Below are 27,416 nucleotides of genomic sequence, written 5' to 3'. Positions count from 1 at the left end.
TAGAAGGCCGAGCTGCCTTCTCCTTGGTGACCCCTGTCTCTGGGAGCCATGGCCCTTGGGGCTCACCCTATGCAGGGTGCTCGTCCCAATGTGATCCCCGGTCCACCTCTCCATGCAGGGCCCAGCAGGGAGGCTGAGTGGGCGTGGCCTTGCTGTGGCCTTGTCGTGTCCGCCGGCCGTGGTGTGGACTCACCCTCCTTTAGTGTCGCCTGCTCAGGGCTCAGTGCACTGAACGGTTCTTTGCTGTGGCTTCCAGAGCCTACGAAGTGGAAAGAAGGTTGAAACTGGGCAGCCTGACTCAGTTTCCCAACTTTGAAACAGCCTGCTGGTACATGGGGAAGCACCTGTTGGAGGCGTTCAAGGGTACGTCCCGTCGGCTCTGGGCCTGTGGCCCTGGGCGGTGTGTCAGCGTGCAGCTCGGGGATGCGGGGACGGGGAGCAGCTCTGCCCTCATGAGGCTGGGCATCAGGACCCTGGGTGGGCGGAGCGCTGCCTTCCTGAGGCCTGAGCAAGTCCCTCAGCTCCCTGACCTCGGCCTCCCCTTCTGTGCAGTGCGGGGCTGGGCTGGACTGCTGTCCTCAAGGCCGTCCAGTGTTTCAGAAATGGCAGCGGCTGCATGTTCCCAGGCCTGGTGTGCGTCCTGCTCAGAGCCCATGGCCTTGCGTGGTTACTGACAGGCACGGGAGGGACATTGAGGGGGTCTGCCTGGCTCTGGGCTTCCAGCCGAGGGACTGCATGCCCACCGTTGTGTGTGTACATCAGGGTCCCCCATGAAAGGCCCACCGGGCAGGGTGGGCTCTGGGCAGGTGGGTCCCTGACCTCCGTGGACCCGGCCACCCTCCGTCTTAGGCCCTGCCTTGGGGCTCAGCACGTGGCTCCTGGTGGCCACCCGCCTGCTCAGGTCCCCAGCCTTCTCAGAGCAGAGTGGGGGGACCAGGGGGAGCGTCGTCTTCTGTGGCATTTCCCTTTTCAATGGTGCCCTTCTGGAAGCTGCTCCTTGTGCTCAGATAAGAGCCACGAGGACACGCCTTGTCAGGCCTCTCTGCCCTTCGGCTCTAGTTTGGGAGGAAAAGAGGAAAATGGTCCTACACCTCAGCTGGCCAGGTTTCACTGAAATTCTTTCACTGAAATTTGTCCATCACTTCCCAAATTCGAGCCTGAGCTCCACCCTGGCAGAGGGAGCCTGGGGGCCTTGTGCTAGGGAGGTGAGGTGGGGGCAGCACGAGCGGAGCCGTATGCTGGGGATGGCCTGACAGCTCGAGTCCCCTGATGGCTTGAGTCTGGGCGACAGCTGACCGGCTGGGCTGTGCTGGGTGCCCCGCCTCTGCCTCAGGCCCTGCTCTGTGAAGGCTGGCGGCACAGGGCCTGGGGACGAGGGGACCCAGGGCACAGCTGCAGGCCAGGCAGACCGTCACCTGGCGGCGTCCCAGCTCAGGGTGAGCTCTCTGGCCGGAAGGGGGGACGCTTTGTCCCTGTGCTGTGGGGCTGGCTGTGGCCCCCAAGAGCATCTTTCAGGCGGGGCCTGCCCTGGGCCGCCCCAGCAGGAACCGGCCCCACCGCGTGTGTCCCTCAGCTGCGCAGGGGCCACGTGAGGGTGGGAGTCAGAAACCGCCTGGGAGGCTTGACGTGGGGGCCGCAACTGTGGCCCCTCGCCAAGACGGGCTGGGGACCAGGTGGAGGGGCACTGGGCTGCCTGTGTAGGGACCTGGAGGGTGGATGGTGGGAGGGCCAGTCCCCCCAGGTTCCAAGAGGAGCCGTTGGCAGTTGGACAGGTGGCGGTGGGAGGCTGGGCCCTGACCACACCCACTGGGGGTGGAGTCGCCTGCGGGGGCAGGAGAGGGCGGGTGGGCGCCCACCTGAGCAAACCCCTGCGTCTCCCCCAGGTTCTCACAAATCCGGGAAGCAGCTGCCCCCTCATCTAGTCCAAGGAGCGAAAATTCTCAATGGTGCTTTCAGGTCATGGACGAAAAAGCAGGTAGGGGCGTGTGCCGGGGCAGGGGGTGTGCCAGGCGGGGCGGGGTGGGACGTGTGCCGGGGCAGGGGGCTAGGGCAGGGGGGTGTGCTGGGTGGGGCGGGGGGGGGTGGCAGGCGGGGGCCGTCCCCAGGGGTCGTCCCTCCTTCAGTGGGGAGGAGTTTGAGGAGTAGGCGGGTGCCACCTGCCCGGGTCAAGAGAGAGCCCTCCACTCAGGGGCCCAAGCTGAGAGGTGGGGGCTGGGGGGCCGGGAGAGCCAGTGGCAGGAAGGTGGGTGGTGGAGACAGCGCTGCCTGAACCCAGGATGGCTGGAGCGGAGAGGGCTCGGGGCAGCCGCTGGCCAGATGACCAGGTGTCAGGCTCTGGACAGGGGAGCTGAGACACCTTCTTGGCTTTCCGGGCGGCCTAGGCGTGAGCTCAGAGGCCGGCTTTGTTCTGTGGCTTGGGCAGTCTTTTCCCCTGGGTCCCCCATGGCCCCACAGTATCGCTGCCCCGGGCCTCCCTCGGCCCCGCGGTGGAGTGTTAGCACCCTCACTAGCGCCCACACATCAGCTGCTCCTCCTAATGGAGGCCCCAGAGAAGTGGCTTCCGACTCCCCTAGGCGCCGTACCTGGATTGTTGGTACAGAGGGAGGGGGGTACCGCCAGCCTCCGGCATCCTCTGGGGCAGTGTCCCCACCTGGGGGCTCCCTCCCGGTCCGGGGAGCCAACACAGTTGGAGCAGGCGTGCAGGCCTGCAGGAGGCCTTGGTGGGAGGCCAGAAGGGTCACTTGTGCGCTTCCTGCTGCTCTTACAGGCGGGTGGGTGGGGTGGGCGGCCAGTGCCCTCCCAGGGCCGTCCTGTGGCCTTGTCTCCTCTGGTCTCCAGGCCTGGAGTGGTGCAGGGTCTCTCTCCCTCATCACTTCAGCCTTGGGGCTAGAAGGCGCGGTGGCATGTCCAGGAGGAAGGGACGGACCACATCCGCTCCACAGCTGGTGGTGGCCTCGGGCGCCTTGTCCTCTCTGAGACTCAGTTTCTCCACCTGTGGAGCGGGGGTCACAGCAGAGCCTGCTTGTCAAGGCTGCGTCTGGCAGAGTGGGCCAACTCCTCCAGGACCCCCTACACCGTGGCAGCCCTTGCCCCCAAGCTTTTCTGGAGGGACAGAGGGTGGGAGTCAGGAGCCACCGAGGCTGAGCCTGCATGGGGTCTGGTGAGAGAGGTGGAGGCGACTGTGGCCCAGACTTGGCGGCTGACCCGCTGACCCCGTGCGTGGCTGTCCTGCAGGCTTTGGCGGAGCATGAGGATGAACTCCCAGAGCACTTCAAGCCCTCGCAGCTCATCAAAGACCTCGCCAGGGAGATCCGGCTCAGCGAGGTGGGGCTGACCCCGGGCCGCTGACCCCGGCCTAGGGAGGCTCTGCCCATCTTCCCTGGCCCTCCCCAGAGCTGCCTGCAAGGATGGCCATGTCCCAGACAGCTCCTCCCCCTGCGCCCCAGGGCGGGCTCACCTGCATGACGGGGGCTTGGGCTCCCCCATGGCTGGCTAGCGGTCTCCTGGCGGGAGCATAGGGAATAGAGATGGGCTCTTCTGCAGCTCCCCGCGGGGTGGACTCTGGGGGGGAGATGATCCCAGCCCCTTGAGACGCTGCTTGAGTGAACCTGGACAGCCCTCAGCCTTTCCATGCCTCAGGGTGGGACAGCGGTCCCCACCAAGGAGGCAGAGGGTCAAGTGGCTGATGGTCTAGACGCATGGCACCCTGTTGCCCAGCTGGTGTGGGACTGATGTGAGTGTGTCACATGATGGTGTAGATGGATGTGAGCATGTCACACGATGGTGTAGATGGATGTGAGCGTGTCACAGGGATGGTGTAGATGGATGTATGTCATGAGGATGGTGTAGATGGATGTGAGGGTGTCACACGATGGTGTAGACAGATGCTCTTTTTCTGCTTGAGTGTCTCCCTCAAGGCCTCCCTTGAGGCCTGGGGCTGTGAGACCCTCCTGGGAGGAGGTAGTTGGTCACCTGTCCCTCTCCTTTCCCTAGAATGCCTCCAAGGCTGCCAGACCCGAAGTGACCACAGCCATCTCCTCAGATGAGGTCTCTTTTGGTGACCGAGAGAAGGAAGAGCCCCCGTCCCCCATTGAGGCCAGCCCTCCTCGGTCCTTCCTGGAGAAAGTATCCAAAAAAAAGACTCCCAAAACCATGAAGATGCCCAAGTCAGCCAAAGTCCCCAAGCCCCCAAAGCCCCCCAAGCCCCCGAAGCCCCCCAAGTCACTGAAGCTCAAGGATGGGGGCAAGAAGAAAGGGAAGAAGTGCAGGGGGTCGGCCTCACCCACCATCCCCAACCTGGACCTGCTGGAGGCCCACACCAAGGAGGCGCTGACCAAGATCGAGCCACCGAAGAAGGGCAAGGTGGGTGGCCTTGCCCTCCCTGCCCATGGTCAGGGGGCCTGTGGGCACCTTGGGGGGCCAGGCCCGTGGGGTAGATTGGGGCCGCCATGTCTTTGTCATCTTCGGGACCCAGGGTGGGTAGACTCGGCCCCGACAAGCTCGGTGTGGCGGGCAGCTGGGGAGAGACCCTTATGATGAAGGCAGTGATATGTCTGTGCTGGGACAGGGTGGCATCGCAGAGGGTCACCTAGGAGAATGAGTTGGCTAAGTCTTCCTGGGGGCCCAGGCATTGGATGAGGCCTGAAGACGGGCTAGTTGAGGGCAGTGGGGAGGCAGGAGAGGGGCCAATGGCAAGGTAGGCTTGACCAGGGGAGCCTGAGCCTCTGAGGGCAGTGAGAGAGATGGGCCTGGCTCTGAGGACCCACCAGTGTGACCTGTGACCAGAGGATCAGAGGTGTGGCCTTCAGAAACCACAAGCCCCTGAGGCCAGGCCCCCTTAAGTGCGATTTCATGCTAGTGGGAGACTGTTAACCACTTCCCAGGGGGTCGGCAACTGCCAAGGCCACTGTCACAGGGCTGTGGTGGGGCACATTGGTTTTCTTTTCCTTAAGGCAAAGAGGGTGGTTGAATGAATGAATAGATGGATGGATGGAAAGAAAGAGCTGGGGAGGGAGGATGGATTTGTGGGTGGATGGATGGGTGAGTGGGTGGATGGGTGGGTGATGGATGGATGGATGGATGGATGGGTGGGTGGATGGATGGATGGATGAATGGGTGGGTGGGTGGATGGGTGGATGGGTGGATGGGTGATGGATGGGTGGGTGATGGATGGTTGGATGGATGGGTGGGTGGGTGATGGATGGATGGATGGATGGGTGGGTGGATGGATGGATGTGTGGATGGGTGATGGATGGATGGATGGGTGGGTGGGTGGGTGGATGGGTGATGATGGAAGGATGAGTGGGTGGGTGGATGGATGGATGGGTGGATGATGGATGGATGGATGGATGGATGGGTGGGTGGGTGGATGGATGGATGGATGGGTGATGGATGGATGGATGGGTGGATGGGTGATGATGGAAGGATGGGTGGGTGAATGAGCTGCTGTATGTGGGCCAGCCAGAGGCAGGAGCTCTGTGCTGTGGGCTCTTGCTTTTGTGCTATAGCCTGAGGGTGCCTTGCTGCCCTCCCATTTTTGCTGCTGGGTCACAGCTGCTGTGTTCTAGGCCACAAAGAGTGTCCTGAGTGTGCCCAACAAGGAGGTGATCAGCACGCAGAACGACGTGGAGAAGCTAGAAATGCGAGAGCAAGCAAAGAGCAAATCAGAGGCCAAGTGGAAGTACAAGGTGAGATGTATGCGTGTGCATGTGTGTGTGTACAGGTGTGCAGGTGAGTGAACCCACCTGCAGGGAGGGCTGCCTTCATGAGAGGTGGCATATGGGGCGCATGTGGGCTTGGTGGTGTGAGTAGGGGTGCGCACCTGTGTGGCTGTGTGTGTGTGTTTGTAGGGCATGGGCAGGTGTGTGTCTGCCTGTCCCCAGGTGGGCAGTGCTGTGAAGTTCCTTGAGGGTCTGGGCCTCGGTGGGGCCAGCTTCCAGGGGTTGACTTGGGTGCATCCCAGCCTGAGAGGCTGAGCACGTCGCCCTCTCCGTTGACGGGTGGTGTTGCCCTTGGTGGCCGGGCCCGCGTTCGAGCTCACACTCTCTGGAGCTGGGCAGCGTCGGCAGGTCCTGCAGGCCCGGGCTGCAGTGGGCGTGAGTATCCAGGTGGTGTGCTCAGAGGGAGGAGGCTGGCCGGTCCTGCTGCCTCTGCCCACTGACCACCTGTGTGGTGCTCAAGGATGGTGACCGTCCTGGGTTTGCTTTTCAGAACAGCAAACCCGACTCCCTACTGAAGATGGAGGAGGAGCAGAAGCTGGAGCGGTCTCCTCTGTCAGGAAACAAGGACACCAAGTTCTCATTCTCCTTCTCCAACAAGAGGCTCCTGGGGTACGTGTGTGCTCATGCCAGGAGGGGCCGGGTGCTGGTGGATTCCAAAGTCTGGGTTGGGCGCCATGGGGCGGGAAGCAGACATGTCCCAGTGGGGATGGGACTTCTTTTCTGCCATGGGCCTCAGTGTCCTCATCTGTGAGATGGAAGGAGAAGGCCACTTCCAGGCGGTGGGGAAACAGGGCGGGCGAGCGTCTGGTGCGTGTGCAGAGCCTGGTGGGCGGCCTGTTAACTCCGGGGAGCTCACAGCGATGAGCTGAGGCCACTCAGCCAGTGGAGGGGATGGGTCTGGTCTGCGGGGCCCCGGGGTCCTGCCTTCATGGCCCTGAGCACATCTTTGGTTTGTCTGGAGCTCAGTGGCTACGTCCCGGGAGCTTTTACCCGGCGAAAACTCCACGGCGGACCGTGCTATAGAGAGTCAGAAATGGAGGAGAGGACGGCGGACATGACTCTATAACCATGTCACACCTGTCTGTGTGCAGGGGTGCGTGTGTGTGTGTTTGTGTAAATATGTGTGTACATGTATGGGTGCTTGTATGTGGTGTGTGTATGTGCAGTGTATGTGTGTATGTTTGTAAATATGTGTGAGGTGTTTGTATGTTTGTATGCATATGTGTGCATGTACATGTGTGTGTGCAGGTGCATGTTTGTATGTTTGTGGTATGCACATGTATCTGTGCACTATGTGGTGTGTGTGGTGTATGTATGTGTGTGTATATGTACGTGTGTGTGCTTGTGTGTGGTGTGTGTGTTGTTGTGTAGCTCGTGCCCACACCCAACAGAGCTGGGTGGCCGTCCCCCCGAGTTTCCGTTGTTGGGATTCGGAGCTGTCCTCCTTGGGAACTGCAGGCGTCTCGCCCTGGCCTGCTGTTCCCACTGCCCGCCCCCAGCTGATGTGGGGGCTGGAGCATGTGGGGCTCTCTCTGTCTGCAGGAGCCCTGCCTCCCCCGAAGGGAGACGAGCTCAAGGGTGAGTTTTAGACCGTTGCTTCTACACTGAGGCCCTGAATTTGTTTTTTCAAAACAGCTCTGCAGAAAGCCCAGGCCGGTTGGCGCCGGCCCCGTCTGGCTCTGAGTCTGGCTCGTGTGAGGCCCGAGCAGGCTGAGGGATGGCCGTGCTCGTCCAGGGGCTGGCAGGGGGAGGACTGTGGGGCACGGTCACACAGCCCGAGGACCGGCTGCACACAGGAGGAGGCTGGGGGTTGGGAGGCTCCAGCCCAGCTGCTGGTCCTCTGAGGCCCGTGCCAGGGCACTGGGCGGGCCGTGCGGACGCCCACTGACCGACCCACTTCTGCTGCCCAGCTCCAAGGCCCTCAAGCCGCAGCCGAGCCCGGGGGTGTTCGGGCCTCTGCAGAACTTCAAGGAGGACAAGCCGCAGCCTGTGCGGGACGAGTATGAGTACGTGTCAGACGACGGCGAGCTCAAGATCGACGAGTTTCCCATCAGGAGAAAGAAGAACGCCCCCAAGAGGGACTTGTCCTGTGAGTCGCGGGGGCGTGAGAGGGGCAGGCCCAGCCCTGTAAGGGCCATCCCGGGCATGGCCAGCCGGGGGCCCCCCCTTCCACAGCCGGCGCAGACTCCCCGTCTGCTCTGCTTTCAGTCTTACTGGACAAGAAGGAGCCGCTGCCCACGCCCATCACGAAGCCAAAGCTGGACTCGGCACCCTACAAGGTGAGCGCCCTCGGGGCCGCCACGGGGGCGAGCGAGAGGCCCGGCCCTGACTCTGCCTGTCCTCAAGGCTGTGGCCACATGCCGCTTGGTGGGGCGTCTCTGACGGAGCTTCCCACGTGGGGTGCAGGAGGGCACGTCCTCACGGCCCATCCTTTACTCAGGGGTCTTCATAGGGGCCAGGTTGGGCTCCAGATGTGGGGTCAGTGAGCTCTGGGCCCCCACAGGAGGGATGAAAACAGGTGCAGGGTGCATGGAGGGTCTGCGGGTCTCTGTAGGTGGTGGGCCTTGGGAGCTGCTCCCCCAGCTGGACCTGCCCTGAAGATAACGATCCCCCGGTGTCTGATGACAGGTGCAAGGGCAGTGGCCCTGCCTCTGGGGGTCTTATACTAGGGTGTGGGTGTTAGGTTGGATGACCTCTAAGGTCACATCCACCCCAGGGCTTGGTGGCCGTCTCGGGAGGCTGGTTCCCGTAGGGGCCACGTGCTGCCTGGGGAGCCTGGGGTGTCCCTGCAGAGCCACCTGCCAGGGCTGCCTGGGGTCCTTGGGTGCGGGCACGCCACGCTCTCCCGCCCACTGCCTGTCCACAGGCTGCCTCCTGTATCTGTGTGCAGCCCTGGGGCCTCTCGTGAGGTCCTGTGAGCAGGGCTCCTCTGTGGGAAGCGTGCCGGGTGTGGGGACAGCTCCACCCTTTGGGGCCCTGCATCCCAGTGGAGAGCTCGCACCCACGCCTGCCGAGTGTGTCTGGCCAGCCGCCCGAGACGCTTGTGCACTAGGTGGGCTCTTTAGAAGCTTTTGTCAACGTCTCCTTCTCTCTGAGGGGAGCAGCAGCCCTGCCCCCCAGCCCCGCTCTGACCTGTGCCCTGTCCCCCAGCAGAGCGACGACTCCTCTGACGAGGGCTCGCTGCACATCGACACGGACACCAAGCCCACCCGCAACGCCAAGGTGAAGAAGGACGGCGGAGGCTCGGCTGCGGGCATCCTGGACCTGCTGCAGGCCAGCGAGGAGGTGGGCGCGCTCGAGTACAACCCCAGCAGGTAGGCCCGGCACCCACGGGCTGGGGGAGCGGTGCTTCCACACGGCGGGGCTCTGCGGGCCGCAGCAGTTTGCGTGCTGGGGGCTCCCGGGGCCCACATCCCAGAGGCTGGGTGGCCAGAGCAGGACCCTTGTCCAGGGAGGTGAGGGAGGTGAGTGGGGGCTGGTCGTGTGGGTTTTGGGCACAGAGCCCCAAGGACATGCTCCTCCCGGCCATAGACCCGGACGCCTGGATGGGGAGGCGGCTGAGGGGCAATTCCGCGTGGGGGCTGTGGCAGAGGGGCTGCCGTACCTGGGGCCGGTGGGTACGCCGGGCTGGGCTGGGCACCAGGTGGTGTTGGGGCTGCTTCAGGCTGGGGCGTCCAGCACCTCTGTCTCGTCACTTCCTGAATGTCATAAAAATAACATACAGAAAATTCCATGTCGTGTGTCCAGCGTCTGAATCAAAGGCATTTGATGGGCCTCCCTGGGCCCCAAGGCTGGCTTTCCTGCAGAGACCTCACCCTGCAGCAGGGTGGCTTCAGACAGTGGCTTCAGAGCTCAACCAGGTTCCCAGATCACCCACCCACTGGGGGCGAGTGGGAACCAAGCCAGATTGTCCCGCTAAAGCTCCAGCTGGCTTTGTGGCAAGACATGGATTCAAACCTAACCACAGGACCCGGCAACAGCCTGAGGGGGTGCAGACTTCGTTCACTGCAAGCTCAGGGCCCACCCAGTGGAGGGATTGACAGGCCCCACGCCCTGTGATTCCACTACAGATTACATTAATAGAGGTTGTGCACCCAGGTCGGGGGAGGTGATGGTCCTGGTCAACCATGAGTCTGTCTGACCACACGTGGGGCCACTTGATGTCCTGCTCTGGCTTGACTGTGTGCAGGGTGCCCAGAGGGTGGAGACCATGGCACTGTAATCTTGTGGCAGATGCGTGGCCTGTCCGGCTGGGTCAGGAGTCCACCCACTGTGCGTGTGGCACTGTGCTTTCCTGGAGGCCCTGCGATTCTGGGCAGGTGGCCGAGGACGTGTGTCTGCTCAGCTCATCCTGGCCGCCCTCCCTACCAGGCCGGCCAGCCACGGCCCTCTGATCCAGAGAGATGGATCGTCCCCATGACGGATCCATGGATGAAGGGCTGGGGCTTATTTCTCCCATGGTGGTCCCAGGTAGATTCTCTCCATCCCAGTTAAATTTTGTTTTGAAGCATCCGGCCATTTCTTTTCATATGGGGAATTTCCACAAGTACCAGAGATAGGTGACCGAGGGGTGGGGCCTGCTCGGGGTACCTCAGCTGCTAGGGGCGGGGTGGCTCCCCTCCTGGTCCTCACGACATCAGGTTCCCCATGTGTAGATGGGGAAACTGAGGCTCAGCGAGCTTAGGCAACTTGCTCAGGGCCATACCGCGAGGAAGCAGCAGAGGAGGGCCAGACTCTGCTGGTGATGGACGCTGAACCTGGGGGTCCTGGGAGTTTGACCCTGCTGAGCGGTGACAGCCAGGCTGGAGTGACTTGCCCCGAGGAAGGCGGGGCCCCTGTGGCCGTCTGGGTGCCCCCTCGGACCCCAGACCTGCCCTCGGACGGTGCCCCCCTGCCTCCGAGTCCTTGTTTCCGGAATCGAGGTCCCAGCCTGCGTCAGGCTGTCTCAGACAGAGGACAGACATGGGCCCGGGAGGCGGGTTAGGGCTTGGTGGAGAAGGGCTGTCTTTTTTCCCACGGATGACTGTTCCGTGTGCTATGTGTGTTCACGGACGGTGTGCGTGCTTCCTCTCGTGGGAGTGGAATGTGGCTGGAGGCTCCACAGCTCTCTGGGGCGCAGATTTCCTGTTTGGTGTCCAGTGGTTTCCGTCGATGTGCACATCTAACCCCTCACTGCAGAGATGCCCAGTGGCCCTGGCCGAGGCGGGACCCTGGCCTGAGGCCCCTCCTCCCCAAGGGCCTGGTGCCTGGTGCTGGCCCCACACCCTTGGGCGCCGTTCTTTTGGGAAGGACTGTGCTGGCCAATGCCTCAGTGACCGGTAGATGCTCTGATCCTGGAGAGGCGCCCTAGACACGCGGGGGCCCCTGCGAGGTCCAGGGAGAGGCCCTCCGAGGGGAAGGCAGCGGGGCCCCCTCGTGGAGCTGGGGATGCAGGTGCTGTGGCCTGGGATCCTGACTGGCCCTGGGCACGCCGGCCAGGGGAAGGGCAGTGGGGTGCCGATGCTGCTGACTGCTCTGAGGCCTGCTCGTGCCCTTGCACACGGCCGCACACGTGCACACATGCCTGCCGGCCCCCCCGCCCCCCCGCCGCGGGCGGTTCCTCTCCCCGAGTCTCCAGTGGGGAGCATAGGTCAGTTTTTGATGGTCCATTTGCTCTGTGTTAAGTATTCGCTGTTTGGAAAAAAACAGCTGAAGAAAACGCAGGAAAATATGTTAATTTCTTGTGGATGGTTTGCTTGGTGCTTACCGCTGGGGGGAAAGCAGAGGGTTTTGGTATGATAATTGGAGGATTAAGGTATTATTTTCCATGCGCACTGGTTAGACTTTGCTCCTTGATTCACCGGCCCCACGTGGACAGGCCAGCGGCGCTGGCGGGCGTGTGGTCCTGGGCTCTGTGGTGCCCCCTTGGCTTGCAGCAGAGCTGGGCTGGGACTGCGAGGTCCAGATGGCACGGGCGGGTGGGCGCTGGCTCCTGGGGGACCCTCACAGTGGGTGTCCCGGCCCTGGCTCTCCCGGCCCTATGGGGAGCCTGGTGTTTGTCCAGCTGTGAGGTTGGGTGAGGGGTCCCGAGACCTTCAGGGCTGGGCCAGGCCGGGCCAGGCTGCATCTGGCCCCAGACCACCCGTGCGGAGGTGGAGGGCCTGCTATGGGCCTGGCTGGCTCCTGTGCTGCATTAGATCTGTCCCTGCTCAGAGAGCATCGGTGACAACGGGACAGTAACGATACTGTGACTGCCAAATCCCGTGCGCTCCTGGCTGGGTCTGGGCCCCCCTTTGCCCTCATGGCTTGGACAAGGCAGGCTGGGTGCTGGTGGGCGGAGGGGCCGGCAAGGGGGCCCGACTCTCCAGGGCGTCTGACGTACTTGATTTCCCACTGTTGCTGGCTTTGGAACTGCAATCCTGTTGTTCGGTTGCAGCGAAACCTCAAAACACTGCGGCTGGTGTGTCTGGGGCAGCCCGGGGAAGTGGTCCTCATGGAGGGCTGCCCGGAGAGGTATCTGCCCGTCACCTCCCCTACCACCCAGCCCCAAGCACCGGCTTGGGGCAGATCCCCTGGCCTGGAGCCCAGCGGTGCCCCGCACAGGATGGCTTTGGTCCAAGCTTGCCTCGGTGGGCCCTCGGGGTGGCTGGGGACCAGCCTCTGTGTCTGTGCTCCCCGGAGCCAGCTCCGTCACCCCGCCCCCGCTCCAGCCTCCGTCCTGGGAAGCTCAGTTCTGAGCAGGAACTCGGGACGCCTGCTCGTGTTAGTGGTCTTACTAAACGTGCTTCAGACACTTTGTGGGGGTGGGGAGGATGCACTGTGAGAGAAGAGATGCAGAACTCCTGGTGGGCACTTCTAGGTGCTGCCTCGTGTCACAGCAGGGGGTCCGTCCCCTGGGGGCACATGGGGTGGGCTAGAGGGGCCTGCATGTCAGACACACAGGGCCAGACCGCTGCTGCCTCCTCCCAGGCCTCCTGGGTCTGTGATGGGGGAGGTGGGCTAAGCGGGGCTGCAGCTCCCCCTGCCCCACACCCAGCTCCTGGCCCTGCCCCCAGGGGCCCAGGGAGTGGAGGGAGGGTCAGCCCTGGAGCACTCGATACAGCGAGGTGTGGCCAGCTCCCCGCAGGCCCAGGTGGGTCGTCCTGTCCCGAGTGGGCCGTCCTGTCCTGGGTGGCCCCTGGGGTGATGGGCAAGGGTGAGGGCCCAAAATGGCCCCTGAAGGGAGACCCTGGCTGGGCAGGCCCACTGGGAGCTGGGGGTCTGGGCATCACCTGCCTTGGGAGGAGAGGTGGGGGTGATGGGGTGGGGCCCTCCGTTCTGGCTGCATGGGGGCATCTGGAGGCCAGGCCAGTCCAGAATCTCCAGGCGGGGCCTAGGGCTTGGGATTTTTAAAGCTGCTTTGTGATTGTGGTGCACAGACAGGCTGAGGAGTCCTGGCTGCAGGATGTATGGGCTGGGCAGGGGCAGGTTGGGGGCAGGAAAGCAGGCCCAGTCTTGGGGGGACAGGGAGCAGAGCAGATCCCCTCGAGGACCCCGTAGGAGGGTCTGCAGGGACAAGGAGGGCACTGAGGCTGCTGGAGTAGCCCAGGACTCAGCCCGGAGGACCTCCTGCCTGGCAGCGTCTGGACTCTGCTCTGTGTGGGGAGATGCCACCGTCCGCCCTCCTGGAGCCCAGGCCGCGGCACAGAGAGCACGGTGTCGGGCAGTGGCGCAGGCCACACTGGGTGTTTTGGAAGCCAGAGCAGGTCCTCGCAGAGGGAGGGGAGCCGGTGTCGCCAGGAGGAGCCAGGAGGGGCACAGGTGTGGGGCAGGGGATGAGGACACGGCCAGGAAAGCACAGGGGGGCAGGACTGCCCAGAGCTGGAGGGAGGCGAGGTGTGGAGTCGGGATGGAAAGGTGACCTCAGGCTCAAGAAAGCCACTTTGTTTCAGCCTGGGCATTGAGGGGCTAAGAGGGACTGCACTTGGTTGAGCTGAGTGTGGCTGTGGCCTCCAGGTGAGGTGCAGGTGCAGAGCAGATGTAGGTGTAGATGTAGATGCAGGTGTGGGTGCAGGTGCAGACGTGGATGCAAGTGTAGGTGTAGGTGCAGGTGCAGACGTGGATGCAAGTGTAGATGTAGATGCGGGTGCAGGTGTAGGTGCAGGTCCAGGGGCAGGTGCAGGTATGGGCGCAGGTCCAGGTGCAGGTGTGGGTTCAGGTGTAGAGGTAGATGGGGGTAGGGGTGCAGGTCCTTGTGCAGGTGCACGTGTGGGTGCGGGTATAGATGTAGATGCGGGTGCAGGTCCAGGTGCAGGTGTGGGTGCGGGTATAGGTGTAGATGTGGGTGCAGGTCCAGATGGAGGTGCGGGTGCGGGTGTAGGTGCAGATGCAGGTGCAGGTGTGGGTGTGGGTGAAGGTGTGGGTGTAGATGTGGATGTGGGTGCAGGTGTGGGTGCAGGTGCGGGTGTGGGCATAGATGTAGCTGTGGGTGCAGGTGCAGGTCCAGGTGCAGTTGCAGGTGTGGGTGCAGGTTGGGTGCAGACCCAGGTGCCGGTGTGGGTGAGGGTGTAGATGTAGATACGGGTGCAGGTGTGGGTGCGGGTCTGGGTGTGGTTGCTGGTGGGGGTGCAGATGTAAATGTGGGTGCAGGTGCAGGTGTGGGTGTAGATGTAGATGTGGGTGTAGATGCTGGTCTAGGTGCAGGTGTCGGTGTAGATGTAGCTGTGGGTGTGGGTTTTGGTCCAGATGCAGGTGTGGGTACAGGTGCAGTTGTGAGTGCAAGTGCAAGTGTGGCGCAGGTGCAGGTACAGGTTCAGGTGCAGGTGCAGCCATGGAGAGAAGATACGGGTCCCTGGGGAGAGCACGTGCCATGGGAGGGAGAGGGCTGTGCTGCGCTATGTTAGGATGCTGGATGGGAGGGTGCCCTTGAAAGTGTAGGGGAAGGGGCACCTGGGGCTAGGGCTGAGGGCAGGGGTTCATGGCAGGAGAGCAGCACGGGGTGGGCTGAGGAGTCCCCTCCATCTGCCATCCCCCTTCCTCTGCCCCTCTTCCTCCCCTCCCTCCACTTCCCCCCGCCCAGTGTCCCCTCTCTGTCCCAAGGCCTCCAGCCCTCCCTGTGGAGTGCTGGGGGGGCAGAGGGTAGGGGATGGGGGTGGCTGGCCATTTCCATGGGGAAGTCATCAGCCACCACCATGCTCCACCCTGCCCCCTCTGCTGGCCGCTGGGCGGAAGGCTGTGCGGGCCGTGAGCCGTGGGCTGCAGACTGTGTCGTGAGCTGTGGGCTTCGGGCTGAGTGCCTGTCTCTCTGTGCCTCCAGCCAGCCCCCAGCCTCCCCCAGCACGCAGGAAGCCATTCAAGGAATGCTGTCCATGGCCAACCTGCAGGCCTCCGACTCCTGCCTGCAGACCACCTGGGGCGCCGGCCAGGCCAAGGGCAGCTCTCTTGCGGCCCATGGCGCCCGGAAGAACGGGGCCGGCGGCAAGAGCGCGGGCAAGCGGCTGCTGAAGAGGGCGGCCAGGAACAGCGCAGACCTGGATGACTACGAAGAGGAACAGGACCACCTAGACGCCTGCTTCAAGGACTCGGACTACGGTGAGCACACGGGGCTCTGCGGCAGAGCAGGCTCCTCTGGGCCCTTTTTATGAGACAAGACTCACAGACCCTGAAAGTCACCCTTTAGAAGTGTGCAGCACTCGGGGGCTGGTGGCGTAGTCGTTAAGTTCTGCGAGCTCCACTTTGACAGCCTGGGTTCATGGGTTCATGGGTTCACGGGTTTGGATCCTGGGGGATGCAGACCTCCACCGCTCGTCGGCAGCCATGCTGTGGTGGCAACCCACATACCAAATAGAGGAAGATGGGCACAGACGTTAGCTCAGGTCCAGTCTTCCTCAGGAGAAAAAGAAGTGTGCGGCTCAGTGGTGTTTAGTGTGTTCCGAGGGTGTGCACCCCTACCATTACCCAAAAGGAAGCCCTGCCCACAGCCACCAGCAGTCCCCGCTCCCCGGCCCCCGGCAGCCACGAGATTTTCCCGGTTCCCGCTGCCTCGAGATTTTCCTCTCCCGGACGTGTCTCGCGACTGGAATCGCAGGAGGCTGCGTCCTTTGAACCCTGCAGGTTCACCCGTTGGAGCACGTCTGCACGTCCTTCCTTTTTATGGCTGAATACTGTCCCACTGTGGTCCACACCACATCTGTTCGTCCAGCATCCATCCGTGGATGCGTTGGGGCTTCCGCCTTTTGTCAAGTGTGACCAGCCTGCTGTGAACGTGGTGTGCAGGGGTTTGTGTGGCCCGTGTCCATGTGCCCTGGTGTATACCTGGGAGGGGCGTTGCTGGGTCGAAGGTCGCTGCCTATTTCACCTCCTGGGGACCTGTCCAGCCGTCCTCCCTGCGGCTGCACCGTTTCACACTCGCAGATGCGTTGAGATCGCATCCACTTGTCAGTCTCTGTGTAGACGAAGAAACCAAAGCCCAGAGTGGCTCTGTGGCCCGTGTCTGAGGTGGGCAGTGAGTGGGGGGCTGGGCCATGGCTGTGGCCTGCTCCTGGGGGAGCGGCCCCCGCCTCCCACCACAGCCCCTGCCGGCCCTGCACCCCGGGCTCTGGGAGCTCTGGAGGAGCTGCCGTCGGCCTCATGGGGGGCTCAGAAGCTAGGGGCTGTCTCCCCGCCTGGGCCTGTTGCCCGGGGACATCCAGGGCCAGGCTGCAGGGCCTGCCTCCGCACTGTCCTGAGAGTCCGAGGGCTGCGCAGTGGGCTGGTTCTTACCCCGCCAGCGGACACATCGGGCTTTGCTGTGGGGCTTGTTGGTCTGACAGACAGATGGACAGTGAACTCCGTTTCCTGGGCTCCCTCAGGGTGCGGGACGGGTCCTGGGTGTTCAGGCGCCACCTGCCCTGGAGGTTGAAGGTCGCAGCCTATAGTGGGGCACCTGGCTTGTCCCTGGGGCTGCTGTGTGAGGCTTCCTCCTCCGGATACCAGGCCAGGCTGGGGCAGGCGTGGCTGGGCCAGGGCCCCAGGGGCTGGACAGGGCCTCTCGTCTGGCCAGTCCCTGCCCCTCTCTGCACCTCAAGGGGGCCTGGGCTGGACGATTCTGGGGCCCCCCGTGCCCGTGAATGTAGCAGCCTGAGGATGGCCCGGGGACACTGGTCACCAGTCAGCCAGTGGCCTGCAGTATTCAGCCTCCTGTGGCCGTGCCGGTGGCTCAGTTTTTCCCCCCTCATCCCGCAGTTTACCCCTCCTTGGAGTCGGACGAGGACAGCCCGGTCTTCAAGTCCCGGTCCAAGAAGAGGAAAGGCTCGGACGATGCTCCCTACAGCCCAACAGGTAGCACTGGGGCTGGGAGGGGCTCCTTCCACCACGACGTGGGCAGTGCGGCCCCTGGCTTAGTGCGGGGTTCAGATGGGGTGCCGCTGGCCAGCGGAAGCCTGACTGGGGTTCCCTCCCGTGACCTCAGCCCAGGCACCTGTGCGGCTCCCCTGCGGGCATCCTGGCTCCTGAGAGGAGATGACGGGGTGGTGCAGTGCCCCCCGGGGGCTGGCCCTTGGCCTAGTTTCTCCTCATGAGCAGCCCCAGGAGGGCCACCTTCGCACCTGGCCCCTCGTGGTGGCCGGTGGGGTGGGGGCCTTGTCTGCCTTCCATGTGACCCCTGCCCACCCTCTCCTGTCTTGCTGCTGTGGGGACCCCCCACCATCAGTCATTGCGCTGACCCTCCCCGAGTTGTGATGTGTCCGTGGGACTTGGGGACAGACTGCAGTGGAGCCGGGGAGCCCGGGAGGGGCACAGGTGGTGGGCAGCACTCGAGGCAGCTGGCCTTCTCTCCCACAGCGAGGGTCGGCCCATCGGTCCCCAGGCAGGACAGGCCTGTGCGTGAGGGGACCAGAGTGGCCTCCATCGAGACTGGGCTGGCAGCCGCCGCAGCCAAGCTGTCCCAACAGGTGAGGAGGGGGCCCCTGCTCGGGCTCAGGCTCCCATATGCTTCTGCTCTGTCCCAGCCCCGTGCATGGACCACCCGGGCTGGGCGCTGTCACAGGCTTGGGGACAATTGAGTGTTGTTGACCATGGGTCCTCCAGGCCCCCAAGTCCCTGTGAGTGGGGGGTGAAGAAGCCCAGAACTGGGGACAGAAGTCCCACGGCAGCTCAGAGTGGGGTGACCCGGGGTTGGGGTGGTGGTGGGGGCCGCCCTGCACACCCGGCACTGGGTAAGCTCAGATTGAGCCCGGCCTGACCGCTGCGGCTGAGTGCCGGTGCCACATCCGTGGTCCCCGTGTCACGGGGGTGTGGGGCTCCCTCCACAGGCCCCAGCGCTGCTCTAGGGGCTCATAGTGGCTGCAGATGGGGCTCAGGTATGGCCCCACGGCCCAGGCCCTTTCTGCTCCTGCAGTGCCGGGGAGCTCAGCTGCACCGGAGAGGCCTCGTGCCCAGGGGGCCGAGGCCATGAGGGCTGCCCCCTGCCTCTGAGGCCCAGCCAGCCGTGCTGGGTAACGTGCCCACATGTTTTGTTCAAAGGAGGAGCAGAAAAGTAGGAAGAAAAAAAGCACCAAAAGGAAGCTGGCTCCCACCACCACCTCCCCCTCCGCCTCCACCACCTCGGCCTCCACCACCTCGGCCAGCACCACCTCGGCCAGCACCACCTCGGCCTCCACCACCTCGGCCTCCACCACCTCGGCCAGCACCACCTCGGCCTCCACCACCCCGGCCTCCACCACCCCGGCCTCCACCAGCACAGCCAGCAGCCAGGCCTCGCAGGAAGGCAGCTCCCCCGAACCCCTGCCCGAGTCGCACAGCAGCAGCCTGGCCGACCACGAGTACACTGCGGCCGGTGCCTTCACCGGGGCCCAGGCTGGCCGCGCCTCCCAGCCCATGGCCCCTGGGGTCTTCCTCACACAGAGGCGGCCTTCTGCGTCGTCCCCCAACAACACTGCTGCCAAAGGTACCATGCCCACCGGCCCTGAGTGGCCTAGACTCAGACTGTCCGCTAGATGACCACAGGTCTCCTTTGTCTCACCAAACCCTGAGCGTCTGCGGCCCAGCCCTGCATCAGTGTGTGAAAGAAATGGTCCCTCTCCAGGTTGAAGATGAGGGTTCCCCCCCAGGGGCATCTGGTCACCTCCAAGTGAGGTCTGGCCCCTCAGACCCTCAGGGCCTCGGCTTTGGGGCCCGGCCTGGAGTCTGAGTGTGGTCAGCGGTTTGCCGAGAGTTCACTGGGAGGGGCCCAGGGTGACCCAGGCTCCTCTGTGTGAACTGGGGGTGGGACAGCTGGCTGGGTCCCGTGGCATCCCCACTGTCACCCCCAGGCCCCCAATCTGCCTGCCCCCTGGCTGCCAGGCCCAGCTGGCCGTGGACACAGGGCGAGGCTGCAGGTGCCCTGCTGGAAGGAGGCGGGGCGGGAGCCTCGCTTCACAGCAGTCCTGTCCCCTGCCTGTCCCCACACACTCGCCACAGCCCAGCCCCTCCACTGTGGCCCCCTCGTCCATGCAGCCTCTGAGCCAGACGCTTTATCCACGATTGGTGGTTTTGGCTGGGTGTGGAGACCCGGGGCTCAGGCATCGCAGACCCCTTTTACAAGAGGGGATAGAGACCGCCCCCTGCCCTGCACACTCCTCCTCTTGTCCTCTCGCTCATCTGCCTTTTTTATGTCTCCTCCTCCGCCCCCAGGAAAACGTACAAAAAAGGGCATGGCCACCGCAAAGCAGAGGCTCGGGAAAATTTTGAAAATTCATCGGAATGGGAAACTGCTCCTTTAAAGTTTGGAAAGCCAAGCTCCTTCTGCTCCGCTCAGGACTCCGGAGCCCCACTAGAACATCAGCCCCCAGGAGGGTGGCTGCGCTGCCTCACCCCAGGGAGGGCCTGGCCTCCTCCCGGCTACCACGCCCCCCACACAAGCATCTGTTGCTTCAGCTGGCGGAGCTCACTGATATGGACGAATGTCCTTTTTCAAGTTGCTTAGAGTGACCAGTTCCCACAATGTGGCCCTGCCAGTTTGAGGACCATTCCAGTTTCAGGACAGCCTCCAGGCACCCTGGAGCATGGGAGTGATTGCAGGGCCTCTGCAGCTCTGCTGGGAGCACGAGTCCTTCGAGGAAGGAGTGAGCCAGCACTCACCAGGCTCAGAGTCTGAGCTAGCCACAGGCTGGCAGCCTCCAGAGGCTTAAAAGAAGGCAAAGAAGACTAGAGAGGAAGAGGAGAAAGTGGGGTGTTCACATGCCTCCCTTCTCTTCTCGAGTGATTCTCAGACAAGTCCAGAGAGCATTCGGCCCAGCCAGGTGAGGGGCCTCTGTGCTCTCTGGTCGGCGAGTGGCAGGCCAGATGGTGGATGTTGCACCCTGAATGTCCAGGGCATTTCTTGGCACGACTGAGGCCGGCAGCAGGGTCAGTGTGTTAGCGGGCAGGGGAGCCGTTGCAGGGTCCCTGGGGAAGGGCTCAGGCCCAGCCACAACGTGGGGCCCGGGGGGCCCAGGCTAAGCCACGTGGATGGGCCCGTCCAGCTCGACCAGCTACACTCCGAGAAGCACTTCTCAGCCGAGGCATCCTGCCCCGGGCCTGGCCGGGCGGCCCGAGGACGCGGGGCGGGCACTTCGTCTCGTCACCTGTTGGCATTCGGTGTTGAGCGCACGGGTGGCTCCTGGACCGTGTGTCCGCCCATCGACATGGAGGGGCTGGATTTGTTTCTCAGGCAATCCTGTATTTTAATTTTAGATGTATTTCCTGAAGCATATTTTTCATAGAATGTAGCGTGTAAATAGCTTTTTAAATAACTTCTTTTTTATAAGAGTGAAAGTATCTTTAGGAATTTCTTTCTATAGAGTCCTTCATTAACATTTCTACGAGTTTTTTGCCGAGTATGATGAACAGTTGGGTTTCCGATGCTTTTCCTTTGCCTTCTTCCTTTCAATTGTTATGGTTGTATTACAATTATTTCTTTTAGGACTAAGGTATTGCCTGAAAAACAAGTGATGTTTGTGCAGCCTTATATCTGTCTTTACAGAAGCAAACAGTACACACGAGATCTGTTTCAGACCCGTCTGGAGAGGAGCCTTCCACTAGAACACCAGCTCTTTCTTCCCTCTTGTTGATGCGGGGTGGGGACGGCTATCTCACTGGCACCTTGTGGAGTGTTCTGTGTTTTGTGATGCTGTAATTTATTAATGTTTGTAGCTTTTTATATTTGTACGTTTCTTATGAGCCTTGTTTATATGCCCATTCCTGGCTGTTCTGTCCATGAGGAGAGGCAGCTTCGCACAGGCCCGGCCCCCGCTCGTCCTGTTGGGGCGATGCGGCCCCGGGGCTGGGAGCGCGAGGCTCCTGGGGCCCCGGCCTTCCGACCGGTGTTTTGAAGGCCTCCTTTCCCGTCCTTGTTGAACATTTATACAGTCTAACCCGACCACCAGGCTGTTCTCTCGCTCGCTCTCTCTTTTATTTTTTTAATTTTATTATTATTATTTTGGCAACATGTACATTTCTAACAAAGATTATTGTGGCTATTAAAGTGTTTTATTTCCCAATTCATATTACTCTTGTATCGAGTCCATGAGGTCTAAGGCATCTTAGACCGAAGTTTTAAAAGAGTAAACTATTTCAGGTTTTGTACAGAACCACGTCTGCGTCATTTCTGCCTCGCTCGCCGTTGTCAACCCGGGCGGTGAGGGCGGTGGGGTCCTCGGCCGCGGGAGGGAGGCGCTGTGGGCCAGTGGGCGGCAGTCAGGCCAGGCCTAGGCCATGCCACCAGCCTTCCTCTCAGAAAGCCCTCAGATTGCCTGCGGGGCCCATGCGCTGCCCTGCACCCCAGAGCTGCAGTGCCCGAGCCAGCCTGCAGAGGCGGGCAGAAGAGACCCTCAGGGTGGGCGGCCTTTGAGACCCTGGCAATACCAGCCCCAAGCATCCTCAGGAGCCTCTAGAACCTTTTTAGGGCTCACAGGTGTGCAGTTTACCTGAGTCCACTGAGCACAGGGCTGGCACCTCTGAGCAGCACTCAGGAACGTGCGCAGGATTTCAGTCTCAGTCTCACGTTATTCACACAAACGAACAAAAGCAGAGCCCCCCCCCCCAACAGATGCACAGCGTGGGGCGTGGGGCGTGGTGAGGATCGAGGATTAGGGTGACCACAGAAAGACCAGCCGGCTGGAGGGGCACCGCAGAGGAGAGCCTAGGCCCACATGGGGCCGCCCCAGTGCCAGGCACCTCACATCACTGGGCCTGGGATGTGGCATTCTCCCCAGGCACCGCCACAGCCTGAGTCTGCACCACTGGCCCCCGCAAAAGGTGGTGGCCTCTGCACACCCCTGGGTCGGCACTCACCCTGCCTGGCAGCCGTCCTGTCCCTACCCAGATCCAGCCAGGTTCTGTGGCTCCTTCGGGTCCTCACACCCTCACCTCACAGCCACTGGGGGACCCTGCCTGGCCCTGGGCTGCTCTGCGCAGCCCTCCAGGTCGGCTCTGGACCCTGGCCACCCCCAGGCTGGCCGGCTCTGCCCCGGAGCCTTGAGGCTGAGCTGCCGAGTGCTTCTTGGGGCTCAGCATGGCTGTGGAGACTGGACCTTCAGAGGGCCGTCCAGGAGCTGGGGCCCTGGGCCTGGGAGGGGCTTGCAGAGGGAGCCCAGAGTTCCCCGGCCGCTGGCCCCATCCTGAGTTGCACCCACACTTTCCTGGTGTCCTCACTAGTCCTGGCAGCCTGTGTGCGAGGTGTCCGAGTGTGTCTGTGGGCAAACCTGGGACGTGCATCTCTGGGTGTGCCCGTGGCAGGGGTGGCGAGGGGCCTGTGTCACCCCAAGCTTGGCCCTGGCTGTGGCCGTCCCAGGGTCTTCTCCCCCTCTCATTGCAGGGCCGACAGCCGGTGACAGTGAACTGGGAGGAGAAGGGCAGGGAGAGCTCCTTGCACGGCTCATGGACCCAGCTCCTCACCTGACAGGTGCGTAAACTGAGGCCCAGACTGAAGCCCCCGGCGGACTAGACTCGAGTGCTCTGGGGCTGTCCCCCGCTCACGATGATTTCTTAGCCCCCCGGTGGCAGGTGGCGTTGTGAGTGGAGCGCGCCCGTCCACTCCTGAGGTGGCCCCAGGAGCGGCCGGACGCTAGCAGCTGGGGTCCTGGAGCTGCCACTTTGGGGACAGCTGCCCTGGAGAGCCTCCTGAGCAGCTACAGACTTTGCAAGAACAAACCATACAGAGGGAGTGTTAAGCCTCCGAGAGGAGGGGCTGTTGTTCCTGTGGCCTGTGCTCACGCAGTCCGACCGAGACGCGTGCGGCAGCCTGTGCACTGATGCGGCGTGAATAACAAACCACCCCTTCACTCACTTCCAAATCTCGGGTGGAGTCCACAGCTGTTCCCCGAGCACCTACTGTGTGCTGGGCTCTGTAGTGAGAACCTTCTGGAACCGTCACTGGGGCCAAGCAGAAGCCCGTCTGGTAGAGGGGGACGCCAGGCTGGAGTGGGGGCCCGCTCCCCCGCACCCCTCGGGGATCCCAGGCTTGCCAGCTCTGGGACCCACACTGTCGCCTGCCCCTGGTGTGGGGGGACACACCGTGGGTCCCCTCACCCCCTGGGTAGAACGGGGTCTGGGAGGTTCCCTCAAGCTGCCCTGGAAGAGGAAAGGGCCCTGGGGCAGGTGGCCAGACCTCAGGGTGGTCAGATGTACGGGTGGGTCTGGAGCCGGCTCAGGGCGTTGGAGAGCATCCACGCAGCTGGCCCGCAGGCCCTGGGGAGCCCGCGGGTTAGCCGGCCCTCGGGATAAGCGGCTCCCCCCAACTCCGCACCCCAGGGCTCTCCCTTCCCCCAGGGCCCCCCCTCCCCTCCCCCGGGGCCCCTCCCTTGCTCTGTGCCCCTCGGGCCCACGTTCCCATCATCTCCGTGCCGGTGGGGCGCTCAGCACCGCTGGCAGCAGGTCCGCCTGGTGCCCAGAGCCCTGGACCCGCGGGAAGGGGCCCCCGGGGCAATACCGAGAGCGCCCACCAGGGGGCAGGGGCGGGCCGGGAACGGGCGGTCCCGGCGGCGGTTCATCCAGCGCCTGGCGTCCGGCGGCCGCGGGGCGCGTGGCCGAGGGGACAGCCGCCGGCAAGAGAGACAGAGTTACCCCGCGCCGGGTGCTGGGAGAGGGCGATGACAGTCAGAGCGGCCGCGTCCCGACCTGGGCAAGGCCGGGTGCCAGGACGCGTTCCCGCGTCCACCCTCGCGGCTGCCCTCTGGGGAAGGTCCCGGCCTCGCTCACCGACGGGAAACCGAGGCGCGGACTCTCGCAGCTGGGGGCCGGGGTTCCAGTCCAGGCAGGGCCCCTGGGCTTGCGAGAGACACCCCCGCAGACGGCGGGCCGCTCCCCAAGGCCCCAGGAGGAGGAGCCTTCGTGCAAAGGCCCTGAGGTGGGGACCAGGTGATGGGCCATCTCTGAGGACGGCTGGAGCGAGGGGCTGAGCGCAGGGCAGCAGGCCGGCCGTGCTGTGGCCCTCGGATCTTTTCCAAAGGCGCTGTGACATCCCCTCGACGGGCTCTCCGCCCCCATCACGGGGTCTGCCTCTTTCCCCAGCTGCACAGAGGCACTGAGCCCACCCTCCACTACTCCCCCCGGGGGCCCTGCGCCCCCGCCTCTGTGCGCAGCCCTGAGCAAAGAGCCCCCTCGGCAGATGGGGACTGAGGCAGGTCTTGGGCAGGACACACGGCCGCAGGGCTCTCTGCCCTTGTCGTCCACAGCACTGGGTCTGGAGGGAGAGGCGGGAGGGCTCCCATCAGGGTTTAAAAAAGGCTGCTGCTGCTGAGAAAATCCGGGCTGTGTGCCCAGCCGCGAAGGCAAGTCCACTTAGCGACAACTCCCAGTGATAACGGTGGTGGGATTTGCATCAGGGACATCAGACGCCAGCGCTGAATTCATGGGTTTTGTATAGAGACTGTGCTGCCCGTGTGGCCACATTTCCTGAGTTCCCACTGTGTGCTGGGCAGGTGCTGGGAGCTTTCCCATGGCTCATCACTTACCACCACCCCGACTCCTTGGCCTACGGGAGGACAGGGGGCTTGGTCGTGCGGCTGGGAGGCCTCTCTGAGGAGGTGACCTTTGAGCAGATCCCTGAGAGCCAAGGGGAAGAGTGTTGGAGCCAAGGGAACAGCCTGTGCAAAGACCCTGGGGTAGGAGCAAGCTTCGTGAGGAACAGTGGGGGGCAGTGAGGGTGGGGGGCAGTGTGAGTGGGGAGCTCTGCAGGGCCAGGGTCCCAGCAAGGTCTCATCCCCTCCAGGCCTTGGCCTGACAAGAGCGGCTGTATCACTGGCCCAAGGAGCCCGTGTCTGGCCCCCGCCGAGCCTGGCTGTGGGACCTCAGCTCCCAGCTTCCTCGTCTGCAGAGAATGTGGTGGCTCTGACCCCACACAGGTGCTGCAGGGCCCACTCGTCCCGCAGGCCTGCCCTTCCCATCTGGCCCTCCGCTGCGGCATGCCCCACTCCTCTGCCCACCTGCCCAGAGGGCCCATTAGCTGTGTGATCTTGGGCAGGTCGCTTCCCCTCTCTGGGCCTCTTCTTCCCTCTGCCTTCCTGACGTGGAGGAGAGGGACAGAGTGGGGGTCCCAGCTGGAGCTGAAGCGGCGGCATGTCCCCACCTGGCCTGCCCTACATCTTCACCCCCACGGCCTGCAGAGGACTGCCCACACTGGAGGCCAGTTGCAGCAGGACACAGTGGGTCTCAGGTGGCCAGGCCCGGCCTGGGACCGTCTGATGGAGGCACCACACCTGACGAGGCGGGGTGTGAGGTGTGGGGTGGAGGCTGCTCCCTGGGCAGGTGGGAACCCAGGCGGCGGGCCCTTGGTGGGCGTCTGGTCGTGTGGATGCTCCGTTAGACCCTCACTCACGTCCAGGTTGCAGTATCCTCCTCATATTTTGGAGTGGATCCATACTTTTCACGACTCACGGTTTGCGTCGCCAGAGCCCGGTGGACAGAGGGGCATGGGGTGGGGTGGCTGGGCTGTGGAGAGGTGACCGTGGGAGGGGAGCACGGCCGGGCTGTCGGCGGCCTGACAGATGGCCTCCCTTCTTAGCCACCCACCCGCCTTTCCCAGGCTCAGTCCGGCCGGCCGCCTCGTCCAAACACCATGGGGATGCCACCGCGGCAGAAAAATGATGCTGTTCCATTAACATCTGACACGGATTTGCAGGCCCCAAACAGACGGGCGCGCATGTAAACACTGGCCTGGCTGGGCCCTCGCCCGGCTCAAAGCGGGATCCTCGTAATTAATTGTCCGCCTGCTGGCCCGCCGGCCCCGGCTGCTCCAGCCAGTGTTATTTCAAGATGGCAATCCCTCTGGCCCCCCGCAGACTGCATTTACCAAACAGCGGATGTGCCGGCTCCCCGGAAGGAGTAGGGAGGAGGTCCTGGCTCTGCGGGCCCAGCTTCCTCGCCCAGGAGCCTGCGGGGGGCAGGTGCCTAGAGGGCGCAGCCCCCCAGGACCAGCGGATCTCCACACCCACACGAGCCTGGCACGGCCGGCACTGTGGCTTCTTCTTCCACTCATTGTGGCTGAGTGTGTAAGGCTACCTCAACCTTGTTACAACATGTGTCTTTTTATCCTGAAGAGGGACGATTCTGGAATGCTATTCTAAAATATTCTAGAATGTTGTCCAGCATCAGTGATACCTCACGTGTATGTGTGTACACCACTAATGCCTTCTCTGCTTGTCAAGGGGAATCTCACATAAATGGGCAACAATTCTTCTCACGTTTTGTAGAGTAAACTTTGGTCTGCCGTAACTCAGTATTTCTGTTTCCTCTCTTCCTTACTTTTTGGGTTCATTTCTTTTAGAGTTTAGGAAAACTGCATGACTTTGCCAGTTGTGCCATCAGGGGTCTCGCTGCTTAGCACCCCAGCTGACGGGGCGCCACCCTGTGAGCTGTGACACGGGACAGTCCTCTTACCTTGGGCAGGACCACGGGGGTGAACGTGCTGGGCTCAGGGACCGGCCCCACGATGTGTGCTGGGATCGGATATTTGCTAACAGTCACTTATTTCACCTTTACATCTGGGCCAGCACTCAGTGCTACTTCCTTCTTGAGTTTAACCCCCTGAGAGACCCCCTGGGGTGTCCTGGGGCCCTGAGCTTCTCCGCCACCTACATCCTGGAGTCTGTGGCCCCGTCACACAGACATGGCTGGCAGGTTCCTCCTGGTGCTGTGTATCAGCTCTGGTAGAGTTTACCAGCATTGGCGCTCTGCTCCTCCCAGGGTCCCCAGGAGCCATGCGGGGTCGGGGGTCCCTGAGAAGGAGGGGTCTGGGGGCTCGTGGCAGATGTGAATAGGACACCTTCCAGGGAATGTTTTCCTTTTTGTACCTGTTCTTTCTGCTCTAGACTCAATGCCATGGCTTTAGGGTATGGATCCAATCTATCATATCCTCCACGACCCTCTCGGCCTGACGCCCTGCCATCTGTGACGCGGTTCTGAAGGTGGGTGGATGGGCTCGGCTCCGTCTCCGTCTCCACTCAGGGAGGAGGGGCCCTCCCCGCTCAGACTCTCCCTCCTCCTCTCCCAGGTGTGGACATTCTCCTGGCTCAGCTCCCCCGCCCTACCACATGGTGTCCCAGGACACCAGAGCTCTGGACCCTCCCCCAGGGCCCCCCAGCGGTGCCCACTCAGCTGCTCCTCACTTCCCGGTGCCCTGGGCCGCGAGGACCCTTCTCCCCACAGCCCTAGACTGGCTCAGTTCTGGCTCCAGCAGATCTCACCATTCTGCCACCCTGCCTCAGGCCGCCCTAGGACTCTGACACCGCCCTGTCTGTGTCC

The 27,416-nt window shown here is 63.0% G+C and overlaps 1 protein-coding gene across 2 annotated transcripts in view; it reads left to right on the top strand.

The window, feature by feature from the left end:
- PHF2 (PHD finger protein 2) overlaps positions 1–21,265 on the top strand; it is an 86,687-nt gene extending 65,422 nt beyond the window's left edge. The window contains exons 9-22 of one of the 2 annotated variants that reach the window (XM_058566075.1): positions 257–363; positions 1,884–1,975; positions 3,235–3,324; positions 3,994–4,362; positions 5,568–5,687; positions 6,211–6,329; positions 7,631–7,809; positions 7,929–7,999; positions 8,874–9,034; positions 14,995–15,269; positions 16,902–16,997; positions 17,499–17,608; positions 18,180–18,603; positions 19,329–21,265. In XM_058566075.1, coding sequence (XP_058422058.1) covers positions 257–363; positions 1,884–1,975; positions 3,235–3,324; positions 3,994–4,362; positions 5,568–5,687; positions 6,211–6,329; positions 7,631–7,809; positions 7,929–7,999; positions 8,874–9,034; positions 14,995–15,269; positions 16,902–16,997; positions 17,499–17,608; positions 18,180–18,603; positions 19,329–19,417 — 2,302 coding nt within the window. In that variant the 3' untranslated portion in view covers positions 19,418–21,265. Of the gene's footprint in view, positions 1–256; positions 364–1,883; positions 1,976–3,234; positions 3,325–3,993; positions 4,363–5,567; positions 5,688–6,210; positions 6,330–7,630; positions 7,810–7,928; positions 8,000–8,870; positions 9,035–14,994; positions 15,270–16,901; positions 16,998–17,498; positions 17,609–18,179; positions 18,604–19,328 lie in introns of both variants that reach the window. The other variant, XM_058566074.1, reaches the window with a different exon arrangement.
- Positions 21,266–27,416: the final 6,151 nt, after the last annotated feature.

Source organism: Diceros bicornis, chromosome 22 (genome assembly GCF_020826845.1).
Source record: "Diceros bicornis minor isolate mBicDic1 chromosome 22, mDicBic1.mat.cur, whole genome shotgun sequence".
Taxonomy (NCBI): domain Eukaryota; kingdom Metazoa; phylum Chordata; class Mammalia; order Perissodactyla; family Rhinocerotidae; genus Diceros; species Diceros bicornis.
Note: the sequence above shows the minus strand (reverse complement) of the source record. Positions and strands in the feature narration are given on the sequence as shown.